General features: G+C 38.6%; 1 protein-coding gene across 1 annotated transcript in view; it reads right to left on the reverse strand.

Moving 5' to 3' along the window:
• Positions 1-1,476: 1,476 nt before the first annotated feature.
• The window catches only part of ARHGAP8 (Rho GTPase activating protein 8), a 40,656-nt gene continuing 22,491 nt past the window's right edge, over positions 1,477-19,641 (reverse strand). Inside the window, 5 exon segments of the mRNA XM_088166056.1 lie at positions 1,477-1,581; positions 2,406-2,538; positions 3,127-3,202; positions 13,217-13,252; positions 13,255-13,289. Of these exon segments, the coding sequence (XP_088022182.1) occupies positions 1,477-1,581; positions 2,406-2,538; positions 3,127-3,202; positions 13,217-13,252; positions 13,255-13,289 (385 nt within the window).

Raw genomic sequence — 19,641 nt, forward strand, 5'->3', positions numbered from 1 at the left:
CAAACATGACTGTAGCCCAAGAAGAGCTACTGAAGGCCAATTATCTCACTGGTGAAAATCAGTATCATTCCCCAGACATGATTGCTGTGGTGGGCTCTTAGGGCTTTTGAAGCAGAGATCACTTGCTACACCATGACCCTTCATTTTAGGCACATTCTAGGCAGGTTTGAAAACCACAGTCTGAAAAAGGCGATGCACAGGATAAAGTAGAAGGAAGGGAAATGTCCAGCCCTGTGATTGCCTTTTTCTGCACAGCCAATGTCACAAGGCTGAATGTAGAACTGTTCACAGTTGATTTTCCCCAAACCCTCACCCTCACGGGTTTTTCAGAAATTGGTTAAAAGAAATCAGCAAATCAAAAAGTAGGACAGAAGACGTGATTTAATTTATCCTGAAACATAAAAGAAATCCTTGTAAAATCCTTGCATTCTAAGTTTTTCATTGAACACTTTTATATGAATGGCTATTTTAAAGATTTAATATGAATTTTTTTCTGGTGGTTGTTCTAAAACTTAGTAACATTATATAATATTCCAAAATAACACAAATTTATTTGGTGTTTTAGTTGCCCAAGATTTATAGTTTAGGGAAAACAGGTGATTTCACCTACATTTTCTCCAGCACCTAAAATTATACAACCACCATTTTCATGTTTTCACTCCAAAATAGGAAAAAAAACCCAAAAAACTAAATTTAAAAGCCCACATATTGTGAATGTGGGGTGGAAGAACAGGACTTGTAAATACACCTGTCTGGCACTAGTGTATGGAGTAGTGAGGAAGTGAGGAGGTGATATCTGTGAGGAAGTGAGGACTGAGTGAGGAAGAGTGAGGAAGACCAGATATCTGGAAGACCAGATAATTATTTTAGCACTGAGTTTAACACCAATTTTGGAGGAAGATCTGATGATGCCCGTCATGCCTAACCTAAAGCAGACCATTTCTGCTGATACTTTTTCTGTATCTGTTGCATTTCTCTTTCTCTCCCTGAGAATTCTGCACATGGATGTGTGTGCATGCACAAAATTGCAGCATGTTAAGTGTTCTTAAAGCACGGAATTAAATGCATGAAGCTTTACTGTGATAAACTGTGGTGACATTTTTCCTACTGCAAAACTATCAGTACCCATAAAACCCAATAGTCTGTGTCCCAAAAAGTATTTTTGTCAGCCTTCTGCAGATTAAATAATGCAGGAAGAGTAGCAATCCTGGATAAAACAAATCTTTTTAGAAACTTAAAAGTTTTATTGATTTTGAAGTCTGTCACTCAGCTAATTTATTTTGCAGCTCCTATCAATAACACTTAAAAAATTCAAATGAGACAGTAAAGAGAAAACTTTCACTATCACTTCAGACTGCTGTAGAGCAGAATACTGTATTTCTGGGTTTTCAGGTTAAGATATGTAATAGATACATCTCATATACACACACACACACACTCACTTCCAGAAGATAGAATGAGAATTTTCAAATCATTTTAAGACAGCTGTCTGTGACCACACCTCTTCAAAGCTGCCTTCTGCACTGTATTCACCATGAAGGTACCATTGCTATGGTCCAGCTTGGCTGTCAGGCTTAAGATCTTTTAAAATGGGGATATCACCACAGCATCAGTAAAATACAGCAGACATCACACTGCATGTACACAAGAAAGCCCAAGGAGTAATTCTTTCAAACTCCACTTTTCAAAATATTTTTTCAAAACTCAAAACACAAGTAAACAACAATTACATAGGAAGAATGTTTCACAGGCACTTTGCAAGCAAAACATTCGGTGTTCCCAGACAATGCACTGCCCTCAGATTATTTTCAGACTTGTTCTCATTTTTTATTCTCTCACAATGTAAAAAAATGCACATCCAGAAAGTCAGGACAAGATTAAGTCACTAAAAATTAATATTTATACATCTGTTTTCCAAATTTCCCCTATTCTTTTCAGTTCTGAGTGACAATCCTTAACCCTCAATTTCACACCTTCCTGTGAATAGCCCTGGGAATATTGTGTGAACAAATGAATCCTTGATTTGGAAAATGCATGCTTGTGACTGGAAGCCCTCTGGGTTTCCTGATAGCTTGGCCATAGCCTGGATGGCAAAATCTCATTCTCTGTAAATAGGTACTAACTTCCAGATATTCTGGTACCTCAGGTGTTCCAGCCCCATGCTTTGAAGGGCATTATAAACTGGCATTATGAACTCCTCCTCCCTGACATAGGCTACATAACTGAAGTTTTATAATTCTTTGCTTTAAATCCTTTATTCCCCACGATGTTACCTTATGGAAATAGATGCACTGAAAAAACTGAACAAACCAAACAAGAAAACCTCTACAAACAAAACCCAAACCAAACAAAACAAAAACAAAAACATCAAACATACACACACACACACACACACACACACACACACAGGTGATTTCAAGGATATGATCAAAACAGTCAAATGTTAGCAATGGCTGAGGGAGTTCCCTAAGGAAAGTCTTCAGGATAACAGCAGGAGTATGAATATCCTGATAATCATCAAAATTCAGAGACTTGCCCAAAAGGAAAAGAAGTAAAAAGGGTGTTCAGTGATATGTTTTACTTTTTCTTCAAACTACTCCTGGCCTTCTGCTGCTGGTAACTCCTGATATTTTGTTTCTGCGTTTTTTATTTGTACAGAGTTTTATTAATTTACCTAAAAGAGGTTCTCCCCATAAGGCAATTTATAAAACGACTTCACAGGGAAGTCAGTGACTATCAAAATTACTTCGTTACATTTCATAAATTATTAGGCAAAATTATATTTCTTTGCCATAACCAGAGGCAAGATGACACAGAGACTCTACTTTGTAACTACGGTGAAGTGCATAGACTCCAATTTTTTTTTTACTCAAACTTCATTAGTTCTTACAGATTTTTTTACAGCTCTGATGTGACACCAAGAGATGACTTGCTATTCAGTAAGCATTAAGTGATTAAGTACCTATTGCTACCTCTCAGGTTTCCCTACTAGTGCTCTTATTATTTTATGTTAGAAGTGGATTTGATTAATTAATTGGAAGAAATTGCATTTCTTCTTCACCAACAAAACCAGGATGAACAAAGCCCTTACATTGCCACTGGCAATGGTATGATGACAGCTTACCCTGACTGTAGAGTTTCTGCACATCTTTGGTAGTCTGGATGCTGGCTGACTTCCTGAAGAGGCCCTCTACTTGTAATCCTGAAAAATATTTCAAAAATTAAACAACTATAATCAAAATTTAAAAATAAACTCTTTCAAGGTATTTTGGTGCAGATCATTGCTCCTTCCATCTCTCTGGAAGCCATTGGGACTCAACACTCTGCCTGTCCATGGTAGTTTGAAATACCTGTTTCTAGTCTTGAGAAACTTCTGAATTATTTATCATTAATCTCCTGAAAGATGTCTATCTAAAATTGTGGACTAACTGAAATCTGACTTTATCTAGAGGAGAAAAATGTTGAAAAAGGATCTCATTTGGACCTCAGTTTTCAAGCTAAATTATTTATCTCAATTATTATCCAAAACAGGATGGGGCCAAGGACTGCTACTTTTCTTGAGACTTGTGGTACTTCTTGCTTTTTGAGTTTGGTAAAACTCTCATTCCCCTCTCCCTTTCCTTCTTTCCAGTTTGTGCTGTTCCTCACACCCAGCACATAATGTAATTTCACTCACACACTGTCTGAATTGGAAATTCCTACTGGAAGCAGATTAATCTAAAATATTAGCCTGCGCTGGTCTGACAAAACATAAAATTGCAGTTTTGAGAAGGTTGGCAGACTATTCACAGTCTTGGAGGCACTACTTTCTTATTTTTTCTTGCAGGTAAGTAGCCAGACTGAAACATTCGAGTATTTCAACATGGGTTTGTTTGCATGATCAAGAATCTTTACTGTGTTCTGGAAAAATTGAGTCATACGTTAATGAAGAATACTCAGTCATTTTTGCAAATTCACTCAGGTTGCAGATGTATTTCATACATTAAAAAAACCAGTAAATAATAACAGAATTCCTTAAAGAACCCATCATCTAGTATTGTTCACAGGAATTTAGGTCAGTATACTAAAAGAACTGATAACATACCACTGAAGAACATTTTCATAGACAAGTTTCAGGGACTTTTGCCAAGGACCTCAAGCTCTGCTTGAAAGCACTTCACTGACTGGATTTAGAGGTTTGGCTGGAGTTCAGCTGAATACAGCTCCTAGTTACTTTCTAGGAATATATGCCCTTGCCTGTTGAATTGAATACTGAAATTGTAGCCCATGCACTCAGTTCTAGAAGGAGTATGACATCTCAAATTACCATATCTAAGCTTCTTTACATGTGTGGTTACTAAAGGAACCAAGTATGATATATTTGACCCCTAGCTTTACCCCCCATCAGATTTGCTTTACTTAAATAAAGTTACAGCAAATAACATCACTGTAGTAAAACTGTTCCATTATATTTATAGTACAATCTGTTTAAAAACAGTTTGGGAAGTGGCTGCTGGGAACTGCTAGCTCATCAAGGCATTGTCCTTAGCAATTGTTTCTTGAGAATTTGGGGAATTTTACACTGGTTGTCAGTGGGCAGGAGGTGTTCTGTACAAACAACTCTTTCAGAAAATGGATATCCAAAGCCACTTCGAATTTGGTTTGCAGGAATTGGGTCAATAATTAATGTTTTTATCTGATGCAAATCTCACTGTAAGGACTACAATGTAATAAATATCAATTATTAACAGGTTTATGCCTTTATTGGCTAAGCTTTTAAGAGTCTTATTAAAAACATTTATTTGTAGCACAGACAACAGCTGTACTTGTCTGGCTCTGCATCCCATCAATGTTACTGTAATGGCACATAACACTAAGCTCTTGCTGGTTATGTTTTTGGAGAGGGAAAAGCAACTTTTTATCTTCATCTGCAAAAAACTGGGATACAGGCAATATCTGTGCTTCTTCCAGAACTCATTTACCAGGCCAGGTGAAACTGAATCAATGCACAGAAATTTGTTTGATCACAGGTGGCCACAAGCCAACTGCCAAACTAAATATACCCAGTACTTTTTACATTTGTAGGCAACCCAGACAAATGACAGGACACATAATTAAATGTAGGTTAGTGCAATTCTTAGGGAAAAAGCCATGTTCTTCTACAGCAAACAAACCGCAACAGCAGGAGTCACATTTTCTTTTCTCTTTTTCTTTTCTCTTTTTCTTTTCTGCTTTTCTTTTCTCCTTTCCTTTCCTTTCCTTTCCTTTCCTTTCCTTTCCTTTCCTTTCCTTTCCTTTCCTTTCCTTTCCTTTCCTTTCCTTTCCTTTCCTTTCCTTTCCTTTCCTTTCCTTTCCTTTCCTTTCCTTTCCTTTCCTTTCCTTTCCTTTCCTTTCCTTTCCTTTCCTTTCCTTTCCTTTCCTTTCCTTTCCTTTCCTTTCCTTTCCTTTCCTTTCCTTTCCTTTCCTTTCCTTTCCTTTCCTACCAGAAAACAAGAAATTAGAGCAATTCTTAAATCAATCTAGGGCTCTAACTTCAGTCTCTGTTAAACAGAAATATAAGTCAACAGCAATTATGCTCTCAATGGGGGAAAACAGTGAGCCTGGGTACACTGATGAACTGGGATAAACATGGACTGGAAAGAACACTTTGCTTTAGATGTTTGTAAATCTATTAATTGCTCTTAGTGCTCTCTGTGTTTAAGTTGGTCAGGGGAAAGCTGCCTAAATCAATGATTTGAGAGACAGCATTTCCCTCGTCACACAACGTGAACAGCATTAGCACATGCCCCCAACAAGTCACCCTAAGACAGGAAGGAAGAAAGGGACCTGATGCCTCTTCTTGGATATTCCAAAGTGATGGGTAAGTACACAGCCTTATAAGCCTGGAAATACCTTCTCCAACCCTGAAACTTCCTTTTCAGACGCTGGGGGAAAAGCAACACAGACCTGACAACTACCAAAACTAAGCCAACACAACTTACACAGACTAAAATAAAATTAATCACTGTTTCTTCCTTTTTGCAGATAAAATGCATGCTAAATCCACTTGGGTCATAGGACGAGAAAACAAAATCGACTGAAGGCAATCCCTATTATTACAGCTCAAAGCATTCTTTCTTGTCCTATCAAGAAATAATTTTGAAGCAGTCTATTTAATTTTTGTTAGCAGTGTTCTCCGATCAAATCCTGTTTTCAGCATGACCCCTTATGTCTCTCTCTGTAAAAAGACTTTTTTAATCTGTGTGTACAAGTTCAACTATTTTACTATCTATATTCAATCAAAAGTGATACTGTGATTGAGAATGCAACTGAGTAATTATTTATATGTCAGTAATCATATATGAAACCAGGCAGGCATTTCATTCCACATTAAAATAAGATGGCTTTCACCAGAGTAGACAAAATTTCACAGTGCCATGACACAACTGTGTCACACTCTGCATTTATTTTATTTACTGTTGCTAAAAATGCTTAGCTCTCCTCCTACTTGCCCCATCAGTTGTCCCACAAAAAAAGACACAGAAAATCAAAACCGATAAAGATAAATTAAAGCAACACATGCTGTCACATTGCTGGAAACTTGTCAAGGAAAGGCAGACAGGAAAATTACATTCTTTTTCTTTCAATCATCCTTGATTTGAGGGTTGCTGGCATCAGAAACCTCTGTTAATTTTTGTCTGCTTTCAGAAGAGAAATGGCAAAGAATGAGCATCTGAATTCCTTCTGTCCCAAATTGAGTTTGGAAATGTTTCTTACAACTGGGGTCCTGCCAAGTCTTACAAAGTGTCCATCCTGATTTGGAGGTGGTTTTCATTCCCACTAGTACATGTCTAAACTAAGACATCTTCTTTCAGATTTCCTAGTTCTAGTAAGATTTTTTTTTTTAATCAGAGCTAATTTATTTCTAATAGAAGGACTGCTGATTTTATAGCATATTTTAATTGTCACTGTTTCTTCTTAAATGCCCAAAGTGGCATTAACTTTCTTGCTTAAGATAATTTTTTTTAAAGCTAAGATGACGGTGCAAGTTTGAGGAGGAGATTGCATATCCTTCCTTTTCCTTGCATTCTGTGCAATGACTACAAAGTGAGTGGGATGTCTGCAGCCCATAGAGGTGATTTGCTCTGCAAGAAAGTGCACAGCAGAGCAAGAGCAGGGGGCAAGGGCAGAGACAGTCCCAGCCCTACTAAAAAGCTGAGCAGCAGCAGAATCCAAAGTGTATTTGTGTCCTTGAAGTTTTGAACTGCACAGTCTCTAGCCTTTGCATGCATGAAAGAATATTCTCAGTTTACACTTGAAATCTCTGAGGATAATTTATTTGCAATGCCTGATGTGTTGGTTTTTGGTGGAGACCAAACCATGAAACCCGAGCACAAAAAATACAAACTGTGCTTATTACAAAGTTAATTTTTATTTTGTGCCACATGAACCAGTCTTGGAATTTATCTCATCTCCATGAAACCTATGTAAAAACATTCATGTGAGAACAAAAGAGTCAAGAACTTGGAATATTCAAGTGGCCAATGTGAAGCTTTCCCAGTGTTGCATTTTTAAAAGATATTTGTTTGATCACAAGAAGTGGAGGCCAGGATGCAAAGCTGCAGCAATCCAAACATTCAGAATGCATAACTGTCCATCTCTACCCACTCAGACTACCACCACCATTAAAAAAATGGAACCAGAACTTTCTCCATCAGCAAGATTTGATGTGATTCGTGGAAGGGAGGAAGAGGAAAGATTAATCATTGTTTACCACTGCTTTTTCTATTGAACAGATAAAGGACAGCTTTAGCTGTCACTATAATCATACAACAGGATACTTATTAGTTCATCATTAAACTTCTCTTGCATGGTTATTACCATCTCATTTAAACCCTTGAGTCATAACCCAGGACTCTCCTGTGGTACCACGAGACAACAGAGAACAAAAAGTTTATGCTGCAAAGCACTTACAGTCAACAAAACAGGTGGGGTGAGAAAGACTTGGCATGGAGACTTCTGTGAGAGAATTTTCCTGTAGGGACCAGTTTTCTTTTCTACTTTGCAATTCCCTAGTGCAATTCTTTCACTGTGAGTTTATTCTTCCATCATTTCTGAGCTGCTGTTGATCTCACATGAGCTCTTTAGTTATCTGTGCAACTCTCCTCTAGCTGTTTCCTTATATGGCCACTCTACAGAACACAAATGTTAGCCAATTTTGGAAATTTCAATAATAATCATAGCAGGTTACTTTGCTTTTAAATTTTTTAAAGCATGAATAAGCATGTTTATACCTTTGGGGATACTCTCTAAAACATAAAATACATTAACAATAACAATCCTACCTATATATTTCAAAGCTGTATTTTGCATAAAACCAGCTACAAATGACAGTGTATATTAATACACTGTTTGAAATAGGCTTGAGTGACATCCTTGCCCTTTGTAACCTATTTAACATCTTCATGCAGGTCTGAACAGTTCAGTTTATACATGTATTCAATTAAATAAAAATCCCACAAAAGCTGATGGCTGACCTTCAGATGTTGGGGGGGGTTTGCAAACAAAATACAGATTTTGTGGTGTGGTTTTATCCTCCATAGCATGGTACTACCAAACCAGCTGCTCATGAGGGGCAGCCCCTTTTACAGTCTCACTTTGGCACAGAAGAGATTGTGAGGACACATGGGGACGTATTAACCAGAGAAAGAAAACGAGCACCCTGTGGCTTTTTGGGGAAAAGGCCCTGTGAGTGAAGCACTGGGTGCTGCTCCCTGCCTAAGGAACAGCACCAGGTTAGAAACATTTAAGAGCTGTTCTGAAAAGAGAGTGGATATTTAATTAAGCAATGTGATTTCTCAAAGCATAGTAGAGATAAGGTAGTACACACACAAAAAAATTTATTTAGTGCAAGTCAAGCCTTGCATTTATAAGCTAGAGGGTTTGAGGCTGTGCATAGGAAAAAAAATGTCCTCTAGTTTGCTGGTTAATATGAAGATCAAGTTCCAAATGTGCTTTTTGTACAAGGTAAACCTATTTGGCCTGACAAAATCATCACATGGATTCAGGATGATACTACACCTTTCTTTCTGATATTAAGAATGCTTCTCTAGTTTGGTCCAGAAGATGAACTCTGAGGTTTAGTCTTAATGAGCTGGTGATTTTTTCAGATTCTCAGAACTCATTTTAGGAAACTAACTGTTCTCTGTGGAAGCTAAAAAACCTCAATCAGGAATTTTAAAATTCAGTATTAAAAATATTTTTCACTCTAAGGTGAAGGTGGAATGGAAGTGGTGAAATGGCTATATTTTATTCCCTTATTGAAAAAAAAAACCTGAAAATTACAGAAATTAAGAAACTTCAGCTTATTGTGTTTATTGTAATACTGTCTGAGGCATGAGCTATAATAGTTCTTGCTTCTAAAATACAAAAAGATGTAGTTGAATCTCTGCAAACAGGAAATTCCTTAGTCTCTGTGAAAGTACTGAGGGGCCTACTACCTGGATCCATTGAGAGCTATCTTGGCCAGAAAAAGCTATCTATCTGTGCAGTCAGATAAATGTAAATATCAGATAAATGTAAGCTGGGTCCAAGAAGGGGAGTTTTGGGTCATTTGTACAGGTGGCAGTGCCTCCACACTGGGAAGAGCTGCTGCAAATAGAGGTGCCTGGAACTGAGGCACAAAATGTAAATGTCAAGGAGGAAGGCTGAGACTCCAGGCAATCTGTTGGAGGGACTGGAATCAGTAAGGTGAAAAAGGTTGGGTGAACTTTAGGGACTGAGAGCTTCCTTAGCACGGACACACCACTGCAGGTGCCTAGCCTGAATAGCAGCACAGCTCCTGCACCAGACATACTCAAGAAATAAAAGTCTGAGCAGAACAGAATGGACTTAAGGGATGCCACAGGGTCACTGATATTTCACGAAATCCTAACTCTGCTGATGAAGCAGGATTTTGCAGGAGCTTCTGTGATCTAACTCAGAGTTTCCAAAACGGATTTCAAGTACACAGATGTGAAAATGTACCAATGGAAGAAAGAGTGGAACTACTGCATCTTGGGTGAAAACCAAATCCCACTCATTGCTAACTCCCAAGGCTGATAACTCTGCCAAAATGAAATAAAACAGGGCAATGCCAGTGAATTTTTGTCACTTCCAGAGATGAACTGAAGCTTTCACTGTGCTTAAGGCCATGTCTGGAGTGCAAAGAATGCTGCCAGTCACCCTCCCGGGGCTGTCAACAACCCACAGGGCCAGCACTTGCTGGAGATGGCACAACTGAGATATTCCAGATTTACATAGAGTTAAAATCACAGCAGACAGCAGGTACAACAGATACCTGCACACCTACAATCAAGTACAAAAAAATGCATGTCTATCACCTACTACTTAACAGCCTTGGCATGGCAGTTACTTGGCTTTCAAGCATCAGCTGGCTGAGAATGTCAAAAAACACTCTACCTGACAAGGAATCTCTCTTTAAAAATCTGGTTTGTGGAAATCTCTTTATGATAGGGAATATCACAGCTCTGAGCAAACCTGGGCTTGGCTGGAAAATAACAACATTGACAGAGCCCTGGACCTTCCTTCCTGACGGCACAGAAGGATTGAGAGCTGGGGAAAAAATGAGATAGTTCAGCTAAGAAGTGCTTGAACTGGACTATGTATTGGTGGCCAGCACTACTATGCCACTGATTTCTGAAGATGCCCAAAGTCAGAGAAGAAGTCTCATGACATCAGAGTCCATCCCTTCCAAGCTGTATTGATACTGCACTGAATAGATGAAATTTTAGCCAAAGGTGGACAAGGTTTGGAGAAAAGGATGATTACTGCTTTCAGAATGGCAAACATTTCATCTAGGAGAAATTCTGCAGTGACGAAGATGAGCCATCCCTGGAGTTTCTTTAACCATAACCATCATAACTTGCTTTTTTCCCCTCTACTGCACACTTGGTATTGCTGCTTCAGAAAACTGTGGGTATCTGAGCTGACTCAGCAGCTGTTGAGAGAGAAGAGTATGAAATTGGTGCAGCAGTGATGAGACAAACAAAAGCAAGACATAAAGATTTTATGTCAGATCAATGCAAGAATAACTAGTTATTGGTCACTAACACAACAGAATTCTGTCCATAAACCTTCTGTTTCGTTAATCTTGAGATTGTTATGGGCTTAGGTCTTCAAAGAGGCAAGAGCAGTTGCTAGTTGCTTTAAAGTTGTTTATTTGTAGAGGCACATCAGTCTCAAATGACAAAGTCCGTGCTAAAAGTTTTGTGGCATAGAGTCCTGAGTAGCAGCAGGGGCAGCAGTTCTCTGGTACAGAGTCTGGAGCAGAGGCAGGAGCAGCAGCTGCCTGGTGGGGAGTCCCGAGCACAGAAAGCAGCAGCAACTCTCTGGTGTTTCTTCTTCTGTCCTTCTCTTCTTGTTTTTTCCTCTTCTTCTTCTCCTATGTGGCAGTAGTGTGGACACACACATTCACAGAGCTAGGGAATTACAGCTTGGAAATCCTTTTCAGGCCTGGATTTCTCCTGACTCTCAGGTCCATTCCCAGGCTGACAAGCTGACTACAGCTTCAGTTAGGGAGGAAGTCTCCCAGGGTGATAACATGGTGAAAAACAGAGTGGAATTCATAATAAAGATTAACACCTGGTGTCTTTCCCGTGGGACATCCGGACATGCTGTCCCAGGGATGTTTTTCCCAATTGTCCAATGAACTCCTGTCCTGTCCTAGCTGCACATAACACACTTTAAATACAAAACGTCCGTACAATAAAGTTGGCCTTTTTTCCCCAAAAGAGGTCCGTGTGTGTTGCTGTCTTTTCTCTCTCTCTGCAGCGCAGTAACCACATAGTAGTGATGATGATGATGATAAAAGATGTAAGAGGTAATAATGCTAGTGCCACACTCATCCTCATTATAGCTCTCTTGACTCCTGTGATTAGTAAGGAAGAGGTATTTGCTTATTAGGATAAACTAAGTATATGGAAAGATGATTGTTTCATAACAGTTTAAAACACCAAAAAAATCTGGCTTTCATCTGCAGATGGGGCATGCACTGATATACTACACAAGCTCTAATTATCCTCTTGTGATTATAATTACAGGAATGCCACTCACTTGCATTTAACATTCTTAGTAGTGAACTATTTACATTCCCCTGTATTCAACCATAATATTTGGTACAAGCCACCTCTGCAAAGTTTTCATAATCAGCACCACTCTGGAAACAGCACATCCAAAGACCTTTATGGGTCTGAGTGGAAATCCTAATTTAGACCATGAGGTATCCAAAAAGGTCTGTTAGGAACTCTTCACCTTTAACAGCAGAACTGGCCCCACTGCAGCACTTGGCCTTGGCTGCTGCAGGTATTTTGAAGTTAAATCAGCAATTCTTAAGGGCAAGGAGCCAGCTGTTTTGTACACAAGCATCCCTACAGATGCTCCACTACTTGCACACTCTAAGGTGCAGTGGATATCTCTCTTATTCTTCCATACCCATCATTAATAAAGTTCATTTAAGGTATGAAATACACAACAAAATAAAGTGCTAAATTATTTAATGTTCTTATTTATCCTGAGAGATGAAGGAGCATAGCCTAGCAATAAGGGCAAATGTCAGTCTAGTCTGTTCTCAATTAAATACATATTATCTCACACTGATCTAATGGAAGCCAGGATTTCTCTTGAAAATTCACAGTAAAGCTGAGAAGCAATGTTTTTCTCACCTGCCTCTTTTTGTCTTCACAATTGTGAAACCTATTCAGTGTAAGTTTTTAAAAATGTTTGTAATTTATCACTTAGGGTTTAAACAAACTCAAACTCAGACCAAACCCTGGTGGAAATGGTTAAAAGGAACCCATATTAAGACACACATTGTTTGAATACTGAAAGCAAAACCTAGAATACATTGATTTTTATTGGAGATTCTACTTAACTTAAACACTATTATAAGATGCATATTACAAGATACTCCTCAGATTTGCTGTTTCCTAACCAATCCTAAGAGGAAAAAAAGCTTCTTTAGTGCTTGGTTTGGGTTTGTTTTTTTTAAATAAGACAGTATCAGACTTTTTTTTATCAGACAATAATCTGATAATTATTTTCCATCCTCTCATGGCAGCACCCAATCACCACTCTTGTTCTCAGGATATAAACATATCCTGTGTAGTTGTAATCTTTGCTGTATCAGGCACTGAGTGTTAAATAGTTTCATACTATTGTTCTCGTTCAGAAAAACCCATCCTCTTGACACAGAGCTCACCTTTACTTTTTAGATAGGATACCATTTCCTTCATTAAGGAGGGACTAGTTTGCCTTTGTTTTTGTCCTTCATACTGTCAGGGAGGAAAAAAAAGTAACGTCCTTTAAATGTTATTTATAGACAGACTCAAAAGACAGAACAATCTGAGCAAAAACCTGAGAGAAATCTGAGAGCACATATATGTTAAATTTCACAAATGAAGGCACCTGTACCAAAGAAGAGATTCCTTCGGAACTCTAACAGGCACTGAATGAAAAAGTGAAACAAGTGACTTGGATTTCTATCCAAAGAGCCATTCCTAAACACTTATTTCTTACCAAGAAAGCTGTATAATGCCCCTGTGCCCAGAAATAAATAAGAAATAAATAATATTTGCTGGGCTGAAAGGGAGGGAAGGAAAGGGCAGCAGAATGATATTCCAAGCTAACGTCCTCCCTGCTTGAGATTGGTTTTGCTTAATTGAGTTCCCCACCCTTGGCATGTCCCAGCTGAGCTGTGTTTAACCACAACTGGCTGATGGTGGATTTGGCTGGACACTCCTGGTGGAACAGGGTTTCCAGGCAGCTTAAAGGCAGGCAGGGAAGGAGTCCCCAGGAAATGCTTCACGTTAGGTCTTGATCAAGGGATGCTGCAAGTTAAGGAAACTTCTACCATGCAGATTTTTCTTTGTCATTTGTTTCTTTTTAAGCCACAGTGTATGTATAATTAAAAGGATATTGTACTATTTCTTTCGAAGGCAAAGAAATGCAGCGAGATTATTAATGCTTTCAATTATTTGAAATTAGGTTTCTTTCTCTTTCATGAGTGAACAGTTGAGGCAATAAAATCAAGCATTTTTTGGATCAAGACAGAACAGAAAATTCTGTAATTATCTTCCTTATTGAAAAAAAAAACAACAAACCGGTTTTGGCAGATTGGCAGAATAAAAGGTCAGTACCCGCTGAGCATTCTGCTACACTTTGTAATAATCAACAACAAAATAACAGACCAGCCTCAAATTTTAAAGTAGATTTTTCGCTACCAGCTGAAGTTGCACCTGCAGAAGAGAATGATTCTTAAGGCCTTTTTCTGTTCCAAGTACTGTGATTTCTTCTCTCTCTTTCTAGGCTTGCTAATTACTTGATTGGTATAAACTAACCAATAATAACTGGAGTTGTATTTGATACAACTTCTGTTACATCATTGCATGGAAAGAGCAATCCAGTATTGCGTTTTGAGTTTACACTACATGTAAAAACTACTTCAAAATGAATGTTACAGCAGCTAAGTCAGCACAGAGGCATAGGGAAATTTTCAGATCTCTCTCCCCCATATTTGTTTTCCCTATGCTTGCCAGGAGTTGGAAGAGAAGTAGATTAACTTTGGGTCTCCATGCTCAAGAGGTTGGTCCCTCCCAGCTTTGCAGTGGGGGGGATCCTCCAACAGGAGGACTCAGAGAAAGTTTATGCCTTAGATACTGGATCACACAGTGGTTTTGCATCTCTTACTTATAAACTGACATGGGAATTCCCTTCATGCTATTTGGTTATTAAGCCATCAAATATTTTGATTCCATTCATCACTCCAGGGACACAATGCTGTCACTGACCACTACAGTCTCTCCCATTCCCAGTTTCATTGCCCACCCAGTCCTACTCTTCCTCTTTCCTACTTTCACCATCCAACCTCTTCCCAGGCACTAAAGTCTATATCTCTATGATGTTACCCAGATTCTCCCATACTACAGTTCGTGCATATAGCAAACACTGCAAGTTGCTATGTGATTGTAATAAACACGTTGATACACTTCCCACAGCTCTCTCTACTATTTCAAATATTAGACCAATCTGCTGCTTAAAAGAAAGCTGCAGAACTAATGAAGTTGTTCTTTGCTGCTATGGATTTCTATCCTATGTCCTATCTCTTTCTGCACCTTGGTAATCAAAGATTATTTCCTTATACAATCTACAACCTCACTTCTCTTACAGAGTATTTTCATATCCTCCCCTCAATACTTTGTCTCATATTTGTTCAGAAGCTAAGGAGTAGCTCATAACTAATCACCATCTAAACACTAACTGATTCACCAGCATACCAAAGGTAAGAGTAAAATAAATTCCTGCTACAGTTTCTATCATTTCAAGCAATGATTTTTAAAAGCTTGCAGTATTTAGGAAAGCTCTACTCCTCCATCATGTTTGGATGACATAAGCTGCCCAAAGTTCTTCTGTGAACCTTACTAAAAATCAATCCACTGACTGTTCTTTTTCAACAAAATACCCATATCAGAATCTAAAGTGTATACAATTCAATGATGAATTGTGTGGGTTAATATCACTTTGTGGACACGGTTGTATCTACATGTAACATAAACTGTTTAGAAAAGGGGAATTTTCCTTGCTGTAAACAGGGAAATTTTGCTTTAAAAATACAGCCAAATTTCACAAACCGTGCTCACAATGTGACAATCTCAGATATTTGGCCAAATAAATTTTACAATGTTTGCAACATGCTTGCAGGAAAGAAAAGATTAACAGCGAGGAATTAATTTAATTTGGATAATTCTAAAGTATGGTCTTTTATACATTAGAAATTATCATTATTTGCTGATGCTTGCAAGTATAATCTTTAGATGGAACTATCCAATTTCTTGTTCTTACACATTGGCAAGGCACCATTAATTTCAATACAAAACAGTGCCTAACCTGCTGAAGCAATGATTCTCTGCAGCATCATCATGACATGATAATGGCCAGAAGAAATATTTATGACCTGACTTGTGAGACCAAGTCCCACCTCAACGTTCCCCATTATCCCCATTAGTCTGAGAGCTAAACCTGAGGCAATCAGTACTCCACAAAAAAATCCAATTCACTTATGAGAAGCTCCTGCCACCAGGACCAAGTTCATGACCTAGTCCTCAGAAAAGCAGCATAGAACAAAACACACAGTGACTGTGCAGCCCCATTAATAAATTAGTCCTGCTAATAAACCACACCAGAAAGGAAGTTCTAGGGTCTCTTTGAACAGCAAGTAAAGTTGCAATCCCCAGTGAAATTACATCTCCCAGTCAGGGACTAAAGAAGAACAGGGAGTGGGAGATGAGGTCAGTACTGAGCCCAACGTTCTGGATGCCAGTGAGGAAAAGCTTGCAGCAAATCAAGGTAAGGGGAAAAAAACACACATTAGCTTTTCTAAAAGGGGAGTTCTACAATACTCCTTGTGTGTCAAAGGATTTTATTTCATATATTTAAATCCTAAACACTCAGAGCAGCTTTATTAAAATTAGTCAAAAGCCTAACCCACTTAAATGGGAACATCATCAAGACTTTAATGTGCTTGGAAGCTGTTACATCTTTATTATTGACAATTTCAGCTCATGGAACCCATTCTCAGCCTCTCTAAAGTTGCACTGATTGCATTTGCTTTCTTACAGCTGTTCACTTCAGAGGAACCAAATAGCAACCCAGCAGCTATTTTAAAATGTTCTCTAATTATTATTGTTACCCATAAATGTGTTTCCTGTTTCAGTGTATAAATAGCAAACTGATTATTTACAGTACTTGCACCTGTTGAGAACTAGTCTATCTGTCATAGAGGTAAAACAAGTAACTAGGCTATAATTTGTAATAATAAACCCTATACATCACATTTCTTTTTTCTAGGAAAAAGAGGTAAAGTTGTACACTTTCTGTATTTCTACCATTTTTTACAGGATTCCAGTTTCCCGTGAAGGAAAGGTAGTGTTCTCAGTGAAATGAACAAGGTTCTCAAGAAAAATGATGTTTTAAAATATAATAGGCTATTCCCTGATAGTCACATGCAAAGGATTGCTCTGTTTCTGCAGCACTGGGGTGAGCTGGGGTATTTATTTTCAGATCATTTCACACTGTGGGACACAGCTTTCTTTACTGGACCTAAAGTGACATGAAATAATGGGGACATTACTTCAGTTAATGTAAATCAGACCAGCTCAAAGATCAATAACCTCTGTCCCCTCTCTTTGGGTACTGCCGAGCAATCCATGTTTCTCCTGCCTTGTCCAGGATGGTGGGATGGGCTGCTGTGCCTTAGGATGGGTGACACAAATTGTCACTGGGGATTAGGCAGTGCTGCAGGCAATTTGCAACCAGATATTTTCTTACTCTTTCTGCTTAAGTGATGAATAGAACAGAGCATTTCTGCAGAGCTCAGTGCAGCTTCTGGAAATGATTCACAGATCTCAGTTGTATCTCAGCAATGTCAGATGCCAGAGAGATCTATTCTGGTAAACACAGTGCCGGGGAAAAGCACTTCTCACTGGAGGGTACATGATCAATTACTGCAACACATTACACACCCAATGACTCATTTCTAGACAGCAGACAGTTTCCCACACGAGGCCTGCACACATAATACTGAAATTAGGTATTCTTGGCTGATAATCTTTGTCTCTCTTTGCTATTCCTTTCCCTTTCATTTTCTCCCTGCTGAGGCCCGAGGAGGTTTGGTTTAGAAGGCATTCCTCCTCCCTGGTCATGCATACACAGCATGGGTGAGCAGAAAGATTATAACCAAAAGGAAAGCACTCTGAAATGTTTATGATCATAATTTGACAAGCAAAAGTTGTACAGCTGTGGCAATTTTGAACATTTTCTCTGTCCCCTTTCTCCCATCCATGGCATTAGATAGAAGAAACATTTCCTGTCTTATCACAAAAGATGCTTAATTTTAGATTTAAAAACTAATCAGACAGAACAATGTCAATAGCTACTCAAGGTCAACTCTGTGTGCTGTATTTGAGCTCAGCTGTGACCTTCTTTGATGACAGAGGTAATCAGGTGCAGCAATAGGGGTTTATCAGAGCTTGCTGAATATACAGCACAGGACAATGATGCTGCTTGGCCCATAGAGTTAATTGTTAATTCCTTTTTGGAATTTAGGACAGTTCATTCAAGCATTTTAACTGTTCTTACCTGATCAACAAAAGCAGAGGGTCTCCTAAACTTTTCCTTGCCTTTTTAAACATAACATCTTTACTAAGGGCTTTTAGAAGAAAAATCCTATTTTTCACCCTGATATGCAGAGCAAACTAAACTAGATAGATTCTGAATAGCTAATTCCTCCTGCTCTACATTTTTTGTATGAAGAAAAAGCAGGAAACTAGCCTTGCTGTAGCAACATAATGCATGAACACTGTTTGAAGTGTCTGGGTTTATGAAAGCAGTAGCTACTGGTGAGTAACAAAGTCATTTCCATAGTACTGTTCTGAAAGTCTCTGATCACTATAAGCTGGGACGTACAGCCAAGGAGGAATCCTTCTGTGCCTGCCCTATTTCAGCTCTATTCCCTGCCATTTCCCTTTGCTGAAGACTTGAGGTGAGGCTTGATTAACCTTTCAGCTACCTCACTGTGGTTGTTGCTTTCCTCACTATCTGCAGAGAAGAAGCCTGAATGAGCCAGTTAGAGCAGGGCACAATAAATAGCAAACATGCAAATCCATCCCACCCACTCTGTGCAGCACATTCACCAGCACATATCAAACCTGAGCACAGATTCCCATTATACTGTAACCAAAAAATTGAGAGTGGACATATCTTCCTCAGGAAGACTTTTTGACTGATATTCCCATGAAAATGAACCAAAATGTCAGTTGTCTTATTTTATATTTTTAGGGAAATCCCACTGTTTTTAATATATTTGGCAACCAGGCAAGCCACTCAGAAATGCTATAGAAAGACTGTCATTCAGCAAACTGAGCAAGTCTGGTCTATACCTGTACACGTATAGAATTAAAATAGGGTAACAGGTGACCTGTTTTGGTCCCCCATGCTTTATCTCAAAGATGTCCTATAAGGCAACTTTGGATGATTTAAATGCCTTTACTAAGCTCACTAATTATTGTTGGAATTAGTGTAGTTTCAGTGGAAGCATCAGGACAGCTTGCTACCACATTCAAGTTCAAGCTGCAAAGACCAAATTATTGGGTCCTTACAGAAGCTCACAATGAGGAAAGTTTTCCACTTCACATCTGTGCCTAATACAAAGTACATGTTTACATCCCAGACAAGCAAATACAAGTAAAGCTGGATAGACACACAAGATGAAATCAAATTGGTGTGTGTTTGTTTTTTCCTCTCCACAAAGAGCTTAGGGTGACTGAGGGTCTAAAGGCAGCAAATGCAGCCATTTTAAATTTGGATTTTGCATCCTGAGTGGATGGGGGTAAGATAGGGAAGAAAAATTTTGAATTGACCTGATAATAAGCCCTTATGTTCACTTATAAATTAAACCAGATTCTGTATAGATTACACTTCTAAGAACTATTCTCCCAGTTCTCACAGACCCTTCATGATTTTTAAATTCCCAGTTGCCTTACATCATTTTGAAAACCCAACTCTACAAGGTTAAAAATATCATTGTGAGTTAAAAGATTCCTCCAAGGCAAGGTACTGGTCTTGGAAACT

The sequence above is a fragment of the Sturnus vulgaris genome, chromosome 5, assembly GCF_052056855.1.
Source record: "Sturnus vulgaris isolate bStuVul1 chromosome 5, bStuVul1.hap1, whole genome shotgun sequence".
Taxonomy (NCBI): Eukaryota; Metazoa; Chordata; class Aves; order Passeriformes; family Sturnidae; genus Sturnus; species Sturnus vulgaris.